Below are 13,424 nucleotides of genomic sequence, written 5' to 3' on the forward strand. Positions count from 1 at the left end.
CCCCCAGTTAGCCAGGGAAAAGAAAAAGCAAAACACATACATTGGTGGGTATCAAGTTAGTTTATTTTTTTGAAAGTTAGCATCCCAGTTGTTCAATGACTGTAATTATATGTAAAGGCCTAAAACTGAATCAACAGAATGTTTAACAAGTGCATTCATAACTGTACTGTTAAACTGATAACTGAAATTATGCTGTTAAAGTTGTTTTACTTAAGTTGGTAATGTGTAATCAACAAAATGCAATAAAGAGAAATTACAAAAAAATATATATAGGGTAATATCATTGCAATTTGTTTTAAAACAGTGCTGTTATTTTCTGTCATGTGAGATATCAGATATACTGTTTTGTACAAAGTGCAAGGTCCTTGTTGGGTTTAACAAGTGGTAGTTGAGAGACTTTATCTGGTCTGTGCACTGTTGTGTAAAAGTAGAAATATTGTGGGTCCCATTTAGCACTAGTGAGCTGTAAATTGGGCAAGTGAGGTTGCACAAACTGTATTGTGTACATAAATAATAAAAGAAGACTAGCAGAATCCAGAGCGTTTTAAATTGACACATTTATTTGCTGCACTCACCCCATCATCAGACTGGGAGTCTGGGACCCACCGAATGTCAGCGCTCCCACACCACCCACCAGGCCCCCTGCCCCAGGCACAACCCCCTCCGATGGCCCTCCCCCTTGCGTGTACCTTTCTTCTTGCAAGATGCACGGCGGTTGTGACCAGGAGGCAAATTCAGGGAGAGGCATGAGGAGCAGGCCTGGGCCAGTGCCAACCATGTTTTTCCCAGTGTCCTGGCCCAGTCTGACCCTGACTCACACCATGTTTCAGGATACTTCATAGAGGGAGGTATGGAAAGTTTCATGTGGGATAAAGGTGGAGAGGACTAGTGGGAGCCTCTTACATTTATCATGACTAACAGTAATGTCCCAGAAGGCAAATAGTTTTGTATGTTATTCAGTTATAGTTATCCACAACTTTTTCTACTTGTGTGCCTTGTTTAATAAGGATTCTGGGAAAACAACAGATAATATTGCAGTTTGTGATGATGATGACGATGATGAAGGTGAAGCTGCAGATATGGAAGGTAATTGTCTTAAAAACGTTTGTACAATGTGTATATATTATCTGATCCACAGTACAGGCCCCAAAACACAGTGTGTTCCTGCACATTGTAATGCATCAGCAGTTGACCTCTGTCATTGTTTGGGCAAGAAGCATCCATTTGTATATGACATAGGGCCATAGCATGCTGCATCAGGCAAGAGCTCTGTATTTAAAGGGTCGGTATACCTTCCTTTTTTAAATTAATAGTGCTTGTGCTGAACATACTTTTGCCTATTGTTTTAATTAGGAAATAGCAATGTTTTTTGTTATTTCCTATAAAAAATGTAGTAAACTAAAATAAAGTCACATTCTACTCCTGATTCTTCCACACATAATCATAGCAGTCCACTGAGATGCCTCTGTATAAACCAACCTCCTCCCTTTACCCAGCTGCAGCTTTTTAGTCTGTGAGACTGGAGGATCAGCTCAGTATACAGAGGTTTCTTGGTGGACTGCTGATTTGTTTTGGACCAGGAGAAGAAAAAAAACATATTTCCTAGTTAAAACAATAGGCAAAAATAGGAACGCTCACCCCAACCTAGTGCATAATGTACAGAGTCTCAGAAATGCAATACTGCAGTTTTATGGTTGTGAAAGAGATATAACAACAGAGAAGCAGAGCTTTGCATACCTCCATATTATATGCAGTAAATGGATAGGGAGTAATAAAATACTTTGTACTGTGATGTGACTGGTAAGCTTAAATATTCTGAAGCAAGGCATACAATATGAATGAAAGTGATATGCGTTATAATAAATTGCAAACATTTTTGGAAAAAGTGAGAATGTTGAGACTCTGTTATAATAAACAAATAAAATTCACATTGTAATACATATCTAATGGAGAATTGCAAACTTTTGTTCTTATTTATACAAATGTATTTTCCACGTATAAACTCAGCTGATAGGTTAGTTGTTAGGTTAACAGTAAGATAACATATGTAGTGTTGAAGGGGGTGATTCTTATGGTAGAATCTTGTTGTGTCTTTGATTTTGCGATTTTGAGATGTATACTTTTGTTCATTTGGGGAGAGTTTTACAGATGGTTTATGCCCTCATTAGAGGTTTGCAGCTTTATGTAGAAAAGTTCTTCATTTGTGGAACTTTTTCATTTCAGATTATGAGGAAAGTGGATTGCTTGAGAATGATGATGTAAGAATTGTACATTTATATTTACCATTTTTTGTTTTTTAATCTTATGTCTCTGTTTTCAGTTGATACCATTACAATTACAATATTATAACTTAGGATGCTGTATTGGAGTGTTGCTCTACATCACCATTGGTGCTAAAGTAAGCTCTCCCATTGTCCCTAGCCCCAAGGAAACACACCTCTTACAGGTAGGGTTCCCATCCCTTTTACTGAGTAGGCAGCAATAACAAATTGTACCATATCCATACACAGAACAAACACAGTTAAAGAAGTTTGTGCAGATGTCTGTTCCATGTTATATAAAGTTAGCTATACATATGCTGACCTTTTAACATGCACAGTGTCAATGTTTTTATTCTAACTACAAGACCAAACTGGGGGGAAATTACAAAACATACACTATCATCATATTGATGTGTAGTTCCTTTACAGTAGAGTATCATAGGGCTGTAGATTCCAGGTGAATATGAGCATTTACTGTTCCAAGCAAAAATAATATCATGGAGGTTACTTTGCTTTGCTTAAACCAGTATTATTGTTTGATCACTCTCTTCATTTTTCAAAACTGTATAAGATTTTATTTGCAACTCTTTGTTTTAAATCAGGCAACTGTGGACACTAGCAAAATAAAAGAAGCCTGCAAACCAAAAGCTGACCTTGGAGGTGAAGATGCCATCTTACAGACTAGAACCTATGACCTTTATATCACATATGACAAGTATTATCAAACACCACGACTTTGGCTATTTGGCTATGATGAGGTAAGATGGAGCTACAATAAAGGTAATGTATTTTTATGTATACTATCATTTTCAGGATCTGGATTTGATATTCGTTTTCGCAAAGAATGTTAAAGTGAAACCTCCCCGGGGATGACACGTGGCACTTCTAGATCAGTTACAATGTTAAATGGAGATGAAATATTGCTTTAAAGCGATACTGACACGTTCCTATAAAAATCATAGGTACGTGTCAGTATCAAGTAAATGCTGCACCCATAATTGTTCCCCGCAAAGCCGCCCCCAGCCCCTGCAAACCTGCATTCACCCAACCCTCCAAAACTGCTAAAAGAACTTCTGAGGGGCGGCGCAATCTTTCCATAGGCTGATTACGAATGGAAACAGGAATTCAGCCTATGGAAGGATCACTCCACCCCCAGCCCAGCATCACTGAAGCAACTTGGAAGATCTGTTAGTAGTATCAGCGGGTCGGCAGTCACAGCGGGGCTGGGAGGGGGCTTTTCGGGGAACAATTACGGTTGCAGCATTTACTTTATACTAACACGTTCCGATGATTTTTATAGGAACGTGTCAGTATCACTTTAATTAGAGTTAAAGGAGCTCTAAAGTTTAACAAAGAAATAGGCTATAAATGCTGAAAATAAGGTTCTGAGTTTCTGGACCAAGCTAAGGCAAATGCACCTTTAATCTGTGAAGATCTGTGTGTCTCTGACTGTTCCCCCCAGAAGTGCCCCATCTTTAGCAGCCCACAGCACACTGAACATGTGCAGTGTCACTGACACTCAAAAATAAGATCTAAGGTGAGGAGCCCCTGTGGTCAGTTCGAAGACCTAGATAATTTGCTCCTGGATAGCTCTCATTAATATATTTTTGCACCAATGATTCATGGCAAAGTAGGCAACACTTGGTTGGTTTCGTTATTTTGTGTGATGCTAAATGACATAAAATAGGGAAAGCTATGCAGATGTATAACAGATCACTGCTTATATGATTATCAGCAAATAAAGACTCGCCAACAGATCACATAAAAATATTCATTGTGGCTATCTTAAATCCCTAGGTAGGTTATGTGATGGGCTTTTTATTGTATTTTTATTATTAATTCATATTTGTCATAACAGTGCCACTGCTAGAAAGTCTTTGTTTCCTATCTTAGATATATTATTGTTAATTGATTATTTTGTCATTTGTAGCAACGACAACCATTAACTGTAGAAAACATGTATGAAGATATTAGTCAAGATCATGTGAAGAAAACTGTGACGATTGAGAACCATCCCCATCTCCCCCCACCTCCTATGTGTTCAGTTCACCCATGCAGGTATTTTGGAGTAATATGAAATTGCCTCTTTGTGCTTCACACATCTTCATATAAAGCCACTTCATTTGTTTTAATTCAGTTTTGATATTCAGTTTTTGATATTCATCCAGACTTACCTGGTTACAGTACTTAATTTTACAATGATAGCATCTTACTGTCTTGTGTGCCCATTAATAACTGCATTTATTTATAGCGGCTGTTCTGTTGCACTGAGTAAGCTTCTGTCCCCAGCAGAAATTGCCACATTTAAAACTGAAAAAAAGCATTAGGAATATTTGTATAATACAATATGATCTAAAGTTCTTGCTGGGACGACAAAATACTGTAGTTCTCTCCATGTGCCATTACCATAATACCATGCACCCTGGGGTGAGCACACTGCACATGCACTGTACTTATGGTTCAATGAAGAAGGAAGCTGTAAGGTAGTCTGTGCTCGAATGGGGTCTATAAATGAGCATGCATGGTTTATGCTCTATTATTAACTTTAAAGGGGAAAATTATAATTGAATATAAGCATCATACTGAAATAAGTAACTTTCTATATATAATCAATTACAATTCTGCATAGTTTCTAAAATAATCAAGTTTATCACTATTTCTCTCCCTGCATCTGTTTCTCTTCATTCTGTCTTCATGCTGGAGTTAGGTGTCAGATATTCATTGACAGTTACATCCAATATATCTTATAGGGATCTTCCTTTCCTACCTGATGTATTAGAGCTCACTCAAAGAACTGATTCCATTACAAACAAAATCTAACAAAATAACTGCCTTTTGCACAAATCCTGCATGTAGAGAGACATGATGTCTGGTGGTTTTAATAGAGCAAGCTCTAATACATCTTCTAGGCAAAATGAGCTCCCCTATAAGACATGTTGGATCAAACTTTCAATGAATATCTGACACCCAAGTGCTTCATGAAGACACAATGAAGAGAAACCGATGCAGAGAGAGGGATAGTGAAGAGTTTGATTATTTCAGAAACAATGCAGAATTTTTAATTGATTGTATTTAGAAAGTTATTTTTTCAGTATGATGAAGCTTATATTAAATTTTAATTTCCGCGATAGTTCCCCTTTAAGTTTCATTCAGGCATTAGTAGTCCTCAATATCTGATGATGTATGTAGGAATAAAGACAAGTTGACTACATTAAGGAAATACTATTTCTTTCAGGCACGCGGAGGTCATGAAAAAAATTATTGAGACTGTTGCAGAAGGTGGAGGAGAGTTGGGAGTACACATGTATCCTTTTTAATGAACTAAAGATATATGGTGTTTTCACTTTAACAAGGTGTCCTGTAGATGTTAATTGGTATCTCTAAGCAAGACTAGCACTCTGAAATTAGAGGATGGAAACCTAAAATCTAATTTTGCATAATGAAAGAAAATGTAATTCTAAGCAACATCATAATATACATTAATTCGAGATTTATTATACCCGACCATTGGATCAAGCATTCTGACCGCTAACCACGCTGTCAGATCAGTTATTTTATTTCATTGATTTGCCTAATTGTTTTATGCTTGCATACAAGTTTTTGTTTTTTTTGTGTGTTGTTTTGCACTTGGATCGTTTGGAGTAGAAACACAATTTTAGCAATTTTATTTTGGTTAGAATGTGTGCTTTCCAAAAATATATGGTTCTTGGGGGTCTTGGTACTGTTTGGTGGTTCTTGCAACACCTAAAACTCAGTCAGGGGGCTTTGTTCACAGAAGGCGATTTGGCAGCCGAGAAAACTTTTGCACTATTTTCATTTCAGTTCCGTGCATGACGGCTACTTTGGTATATCATTGAATATTGCTATCAAACTGTTCAGTATACCCTTGGCATCGATATGTAGGGTGTTTTCCAGTTGTGTGAGATTAATGCAGCAAATTTCAATATTTTTAAGTGATTTTCAGAAATGTAAAAAAAAACACTGCCTTTAGCGTAGCTTTGCAGTATGGTCGTTTGAAGTAGAAAGATATAATAACACATTTTGGATTCGTCAGAATGTGTACTTATGTAAATATGATTTTCAGGGATCACCATACGTTTTTATAGCTTTTACCACACATAAAACTGGTGGTGTGTTTAGAAATTAGGGTAAATGGAAGCCATCAAATAAGTATGTACAAGGTAGATTTTGGGGTCTTTACATGCCGTGTATTTTGATAAACCTATGTACAGTGGGCATAAAACTGTTCATCAGATACCTGGCATTCATATTTAGCGTATTTTACCTTGATATTGATAAGATGCTTCAAAATGGAAGTTTTGAAGTGGTTTTCGGAAATGTCACCACAATAGCCAAATTTAGGAAACCTTTGTGACTTGGTACTTTGGGGTACAAAGACATGCTTAACCAATTTGGAATCGAGGGAATGTGTACTTTCCAAAAATATGTGGGATGAACGTACTTATTTGACTTGACTGGAAGGGACGGATTTTGGCAATATTGCATAAGAAAAATTGACAGGTTTTGAGCATGTGGTGTTAATGTGATCAGAGAAGGAGAGAGAGGAGTCAAAGATTACCCCCAGACAGCGAGCTGAGTTGACAGAGTTAATGAGCATGCCATCAATACAGATAGTAAAAAGGGGAGTAGGGCCAGGCTTAGGTGGAAAGATGATAAGTTCAGTTTTTGTTAGGTTGAGTTTGAGGTGGCGCTGGTTCATCCAATTTGAGATAGCTAGGAGGCAGTTAGAGATTTGAGCTGCTGTTAATAAATATATTTGGGTATCATCAGCATACAGATGATAATTCAAGTCAAATGATCACATGAGATCTCCCAAAGATGGAGTGTACAGAGAGAACAATAGCGGACCAAGTACAGAGCCTTGCGGCACCCCCACATTGAGTGGAACTGGAGATGAGGTTTTGTTATCATAGGAGACAGTGAATAATCGGTTAGTAAGGTAAGATGAAAGCCAGCTATCCAGTGGCGTAACTACCGGGGGAGCAGGGGGTGCAATTGGGCCAGGGCCCGCACCCCCGCAGGGCCCCCCGGCAGTCACGCGCCGACTGGATTCTGCAGCTGCCGCACGGACGATGGTGGGGGCGGGGCCCGGCTGCACGGCCCGCACCAGGGCCCGCCCCCACCTAGTTCCGTCACTTCAGCTATCAGTTGGAAATTGCTTTATAAACATGCAGTTTGCATTTTGGTAACATCCTCCAATATTTTCTTTAACTTGTGCACCAGGTACCTTCTTATTTTTCTAAAATTTGTACAGGCGGTCATACCAACCATAGAATATGATTACACAAGGCATTTTACTATGTAACTCTCTTGCATCCGACATGAAGATCACATTAAACCCCATTTTTTAAGACTGTTGCAAAGTGTTTTTGGTTTTCCCATGCATACAATTGTGCAACATTTCTGTAATGTATAATAATATTCTTTGATTAAATTTCTGCATTTAATGGAATTATATTGTTGCTTCTCTATCTTTTTTTACATGTTTAAAATACAAGAGGAAATGCAAAATTATTTGGTTAATATACACGGGACCTAATCACCCAGATAGTTAGTTTGGAGTGGATATACATATTAATCCGTGTATTTTGCAAAACTGTGTATTATCTATAAAAGTGGAACATCTCCATACAACTATACACATATGGAATCTATTATGATTTCTCTGTATTATAGAAAATATATATATATATATTTTTTGTCTCCTTTAGGAAATGTCTCTAAAGTGGAAGAGTACAAATGTTCAAAAATACTAAAAGTCTGCAGGTAATATTCTGTGGTTTAACTTCCATATGGGATCTGTTATACAGAATTCCTGAGTTTTCCAGAAAAGGGGTAATATCTTTATTTGGAACATGATGCCTTAAAATAGATCATATTCAGGATTACTAGGCAAGAATGACTGCAACCTTCTTTTGGACCAAAAATACTCCCAATCCATCCCTAGCAAAGGCCATCAGTGCTTATTTCTGATACCCCATGCAATCCTTCAGTCGGTTCCTGATTTCAGTAGGATCACACCATGACCTGTCGGCTCCTGTAGATCTTTGTCCACATCATTTTTAAAGGGGTGGTTCACTCTCAAGTTGTCTTTTAGTATGTTATAGAATGGCATAAAAACAAATGCTCTTTAATGCTACACATGTATTGTTATTGCTACATTTTATTACTTATCTTTCTATTCAGGCCCTCACCTATTCATATTCCAGTATCTTATTCAAATCAGTGCATGGTTGCTGGGGTTTGCTGGCATTGCAAAATGGAGAGCTGCTCAATAAAATGCCAAAAAGAACTCAAAAACCACAAATAATAAGACATAAAGTCCAATATCAGAATATCACTATCTATATCATACTAAAAGCTGAGTGCACCTGGGAGGACAATTTTGCAAAAAAATAAGTTTGTGGCCATTCTTGTCCAGTAATATTGACATATTTCTATCAAATTTCATAGGAACGTCATTGATTTCCTGAGCTAAATATTAACTAGTTTAAATGAGCAAATATCGTCTTTGCTTGCTCTGTACAGCACGTATCTTTTAAGCAAACAAACTATGTACTCAACCTAGTCCTGGAAAACCCAACTATTTGTGGCTACAAATTACGTGCAACTAGGGTTGTCACAAATGATGTTAGATCCTAATGTTTTAGGGAAGAAAGATAAAAATATTTTTTAACACATGAAACTATGTTGTACTGTCACCTCTTTCTTTATTCACATTTACATGAGAATTTGGTTTGTTGAATATATACATAGATTTTGCATATACATACATACAATTTAGGTTGAAAACAGACACACGCTTCCATTGAGTTCAACCTTTTGGTCTAAATCAACTTGTTCTAAAAACTGATTTCTGAACCCCTGTATTTCTTCAATTGCCAAAAAGCCATCCAACCCCATCTTGAAGCTACATATTCCATACCCTTTACCAGCTTAGTTGACCTACTTTGGACTTCTGTAATTCAGTTATATCTTATTTGAGTGCTGGAGGCCAAAAATGCACAGCATATTCAAGATGTGACTTACCGGAATAACTCCAAGGTCCATTGCCATTATGGATTTGCCTATTGCAGTCTCGTTAAGGGTATAATTGACTTGGATATTTTTACATCCCAGGTGCATGACACATTGAATATCATCTGCCACTTAGCTGCCCATATTCCCAGTTACAATCACCCTCTGTACCCGAACCTGTAGCCGGTTTCCTATTGACGTGCAAACGACTTCACACCAACAGATCTCAAAGGAAAGCAGTCGTTTGTGGGGCACTATGGCAAAATCCATGCCAAGCCACAAGAATAAAGAGCTGTATAGGGCATTTTCACTATCTATTCAGGTTCTAAGCATGTTTTTAACTTTCTTAAAACTTGTAAAGCAGGGGTACATCATTTATACTCTGCTTTATAACGACAAAAAGTTGACAGCAAATTCTTTACATATACATTAGAACCCCACTTTTAGGTTTCTCAAGGGACTGGGCGAAACAAACGTAAAATTCGGGGAAACTGTAAATCCAGGAAGAAACAAACAGAGAGTACAAGTGTAGGACTTGGGGAAATGTAAATTTGGGGACATAAACAGGTCTGGATTGGGCTTAAAAACAGGTCCTGGTGATTTGGACATATATCTGTTAAAATGAATGTTCTACCTCACATATTATACCTATTTCGAACTCTACAAATTTCACGGCCACACCAATACTTCCATGCACTCCAACTCAACAGATATATATATAGCACAATCTAATCCCAAGGATAAAGTTCCAAGTGGCACAATATTTGTGGGCTTCTGGAAGGCTGGGAATACCAAATGTTAAAACCTACTATATCGCCTGTCTTCTGGAAACAGCCATACGAATGCATGCCCCTATGGACCATAGGAATTGAGTAGACCATGAAACTAAATACACCCCTGGACTCCAACTTACCCAATACTTCTGGCTCCCAAAAGCACATAGGCCCACCTCAATTGATCTACTTCCTACCTCTAAGCTTTTACTAAAAACTTGGCACGGAATGACACAAAAACACAATTTTGGGATATTCCCAACTCCTCTAACTCCACTCTCCGCTTTGAAACAAATAATACCCAACATACTCATAACAAGATGAACTGGGGAAAGACTTTCAACCCTAGAGGATCTATACTCCATCAATACTCTCAAAACATTTGAGGCCCTCCAAGAGAAGTTTGGACTCAAACTAACAGACTACTACATCAATACCCAAGTAATACACTGGCTTAAAACCCTTAACCGTAACCGAGACTATAAGACATCCAGACACGCAACATAAATGGAATAACAGGAAAATGCTTGGAATGGAAAAAGACTCATCTCTAGCTGCTACAAAATCCTACTAACACAGGAGCTGGATCAATAACTGCCATACATTTAAAAATGAGAACAGGACCTTAAACAAAAGCTTGCAACCAAACAATGGCAAGATACTCCGAATGCACACATGCAAATGTACAAACCAAATTGAGGACCCACATCAAGCTTCTATACAGGTGGCACCTGACACCCCAGCACATTGTCAAAATAAACCCCACGTCCCCCACACTATGCTTGTGGGGTTGTGGCAACCAGGGCCGGAACTAAGGGTAGGCAGAGTAGGCGGCTTCCAAGGACTCCATCATCGAGAAGAGAAAAGGTTATTTTTAGTTTTCTTTTAACAGAATTTAACCCACAACACTCTCTTGCGTTATTTGAATACTGTGGGCGGAACCTGCCCGCAACATTGATACTTTGGGGCAATATGATCTGATTTTTGACAAGGTAAAGATTGACAATATTATGGCTGCTGGGCTTGCTGGCACAGGTACAGGGGGTAGTATGGCTGCCGGCACAGGTACAGGGAGTAATATTGCTGCTGGCACAGGCACAGGGGGTAGTTTGGCTGCTGGCACAGGCAAAGGGGGCAGTATGATGGTGGCTGCTGGGCTCGCTGGCACAGGTACAGGGGGTAGTATGGCTGCCGGCACAGGTACAGGGGGTAGTATGGCTGCTGGCACAGGTACAGGGAGTAATATTGCTGCTGGCACAGGCACAGGGGGTAGTTTGGCTGCTGGCACAGGCAAAGGGGGCAGTATGATGGTGGCTGCTGGGCTTGCTGGCACAGGTACAGGGGGCAGTATGATGGCTGCTGGTACAGGATGGCAATATGATGACTTGCTGGTACAAGTACGATGTGGCAATGTGATAAAATTATACCACTGAAAAACCTAACCGTAATGGTATGGTGGGAAACGGTAAGGCTTAACGGGTTTGGGGGGAGGGCGCTGATTGAAGCCCTTGCCTAGGGTGCCAAAATAAATTGACCTGTCCCTGGTGGCAAAAATGGGGGGTTGTGGGTGCACACCTGAGGCCAATTTTAAAACGTTTAGAGCCCTGTCTAAATGATTCAAGTAAATATGCAAGTGCATGTAATTTTGAAACAGGGTTTTTTTGTTACAAAGTTATGATCATAATATTGATAAGCCACCATACCACGTCAAGGTACCACCGTCCCTGGTGGCAACCAAGAAACTCTTTTTTTCATATGTGGTGGTCAAGCACAATAATAGCACCCCAGTGGCACCAAATTGTCCACAAGACTTACCCAAGGACTTACCCAAGCAAGCTGCAACAGTTATTAGATTATTCTGTTATTCAGTTATAAAACAGTGCCTTATACGTACTTTATCCAAACTAAGATATAATTAATCCTTATTTGAAGCCAAAGCAGCCTATTGTGTTTATTTAATGTTTACATGATTTTCTAGTAGACTTAAGATATGAAGAATATTACAGTAAGATCAGTTATCTGGAAAATCGTAGGTCCCAAGTATTCTTGATCTCAGGTCCCATACCTGTACATGCATTTTGACATTGTTGACTGTGATTTAGTTGATATAGTTCATTAAAATTGTTCTGCTCTACAGTAAATGAATATCTCAAATGTTATAATTTCTTACTGCTAATTTTAACAGAATATTTAACCCCCGTGCCAGTGCTGTTTTATTTACTTCTTTCTGCAAGAGGTCGGCCAAGTGTCAGCAGGAGCTGTAAGCGGTGAGAAGAGACAGAAATCCGTAGCTGTATAAACTGAATTCCTGCGCTATAGAGATGAACCAGCCAGAATCTCTTACATTCCATTAAAGGGCATGTAAAGGCAAAAAAATAAAATCCCATTTTTACTTTTTTTAATGAAAAAAAACCTATCTCCAATATACTTTAATTAAAAAATGTGTACAGTTTTTATAAGAAACCTGACTGTATGCAGTGAAATTCTCCCTTCCCTGCTGTGGATAGGAATTGTCAGGTGGTCCCTAACTGCTGAGCAGGGAAACAATCATACTTATGAACAGTAGGGGGAGCCCCAGCCTTACTTCCCAGCCATGCAGAACTCAAGCAGCTTTGTTTATGACGATCCCTAAGCAGCCCAGACCACACTGAGCATGTGCACAGTCTTAGTCTTGCAAAGATGTTTAACAAAGTTACAAGATGGTGACCCCCTGTAGCCAACTTTGAAAGCATAAATTATTTGTTTGATTAGGCTTGTGGTGCAGTATGTTTATATTTAGTATAAAAAATACAGCATTTCTAGCCTTATTCTATTTTAGACTTTACATGTCCTTTAATTGAGTCTACATTAGAAATGGAACAATATACTCGAGAAGCTCTAAAGATAATGTCTCAATTTCTTTTCTCTGAATTTTAGGACTGAAAGCCACCTGTAGAAGTGGTGACATGAGGTTCCCATTAAAGTCAATGACAAGCCACAGGGGTGAATCTAGGCGTTTCTTTGCTATTGAAAACACATGGACAGAAAAACAACCAGACGTGACATTCATTTTATAGTGCAGACTGCCACATACACTGAAAAAGAAGATTGTTGATTTGGTTTAGTGGAGACTTAGATTAGAATTAAATGCGAAAATCTGTAACCTGACTCCTAGTTTGTGCTGCCCTACTAAATGCAAAAGAAACAGTGCAGTTTGTCAAGTCTATACCCATTATAAGGTGCTGTAAAATGTAAATGGGTTGCTAGAAACAAGTAACGTTACAACATGGGTACCGACCTTCCACCTCCTTGTGAATTTCACAAGTGTTGGTGTGGCATCAGTGTGCCTTACCTTGCACCCTTTTTACTATTT

The 13,424-nt window shown here is 38.6% G+C and overlaps 1 protein-coding gene across 1 annotated transcript in view; it reads left to right on the forward strand.

Annotated features, from left to right (window-relative positions):
• The window catches only part of atg3.L (autophagy related 3 L homeolog), a 47,523-nt gene extending 39,789 nt beyond the window's left edge, over positions 1–7,734 (forward strand). Inside the window, exons 8-13 of the mRNA XM_041582118.1 lie at positions 1,008–1,086; positions 2,224–2,258; positions 2,864–3,019; positions 4,192–4,319; positions 5,497–5,565; positions 7,506–7,734. Coding sequence (XP_041438052.1) covers positions 1,008–1,086; positions 2,224–2,258; positions 2,864–3,019; positions 4,192–4,319; positions 5,497–5,565; positions 7,506–7,587 — 549 coding nt within the window. The 3' untranslated portion in view covers positions 7,588–7,734. The remainder of the gene's footprint in view (positions 1–1,007; positions 1,087–2,223; positions 2,259–2,863; positions 3,020–4,191; positions 4,320–5,496; positions 5,566–7,505) is intronic.
• Positions 7,735–13,424: the final 5,690 nt, after the last annotated feature.

This window comes from Xenopus laevis, chromosome 2L, assembly GCF_017654675.1.
Source record: "Xenopus laevis strain J_2021 chromosome 2L, Xenopus_laevis_v10.1, whole genome shotgun sequence".
Taxonomy (NCBI): Eukaryota; Metazoa; Chordata; class Amphibia; order Anura; family Pipidae; genus Xenopus; species Xenopus laevis.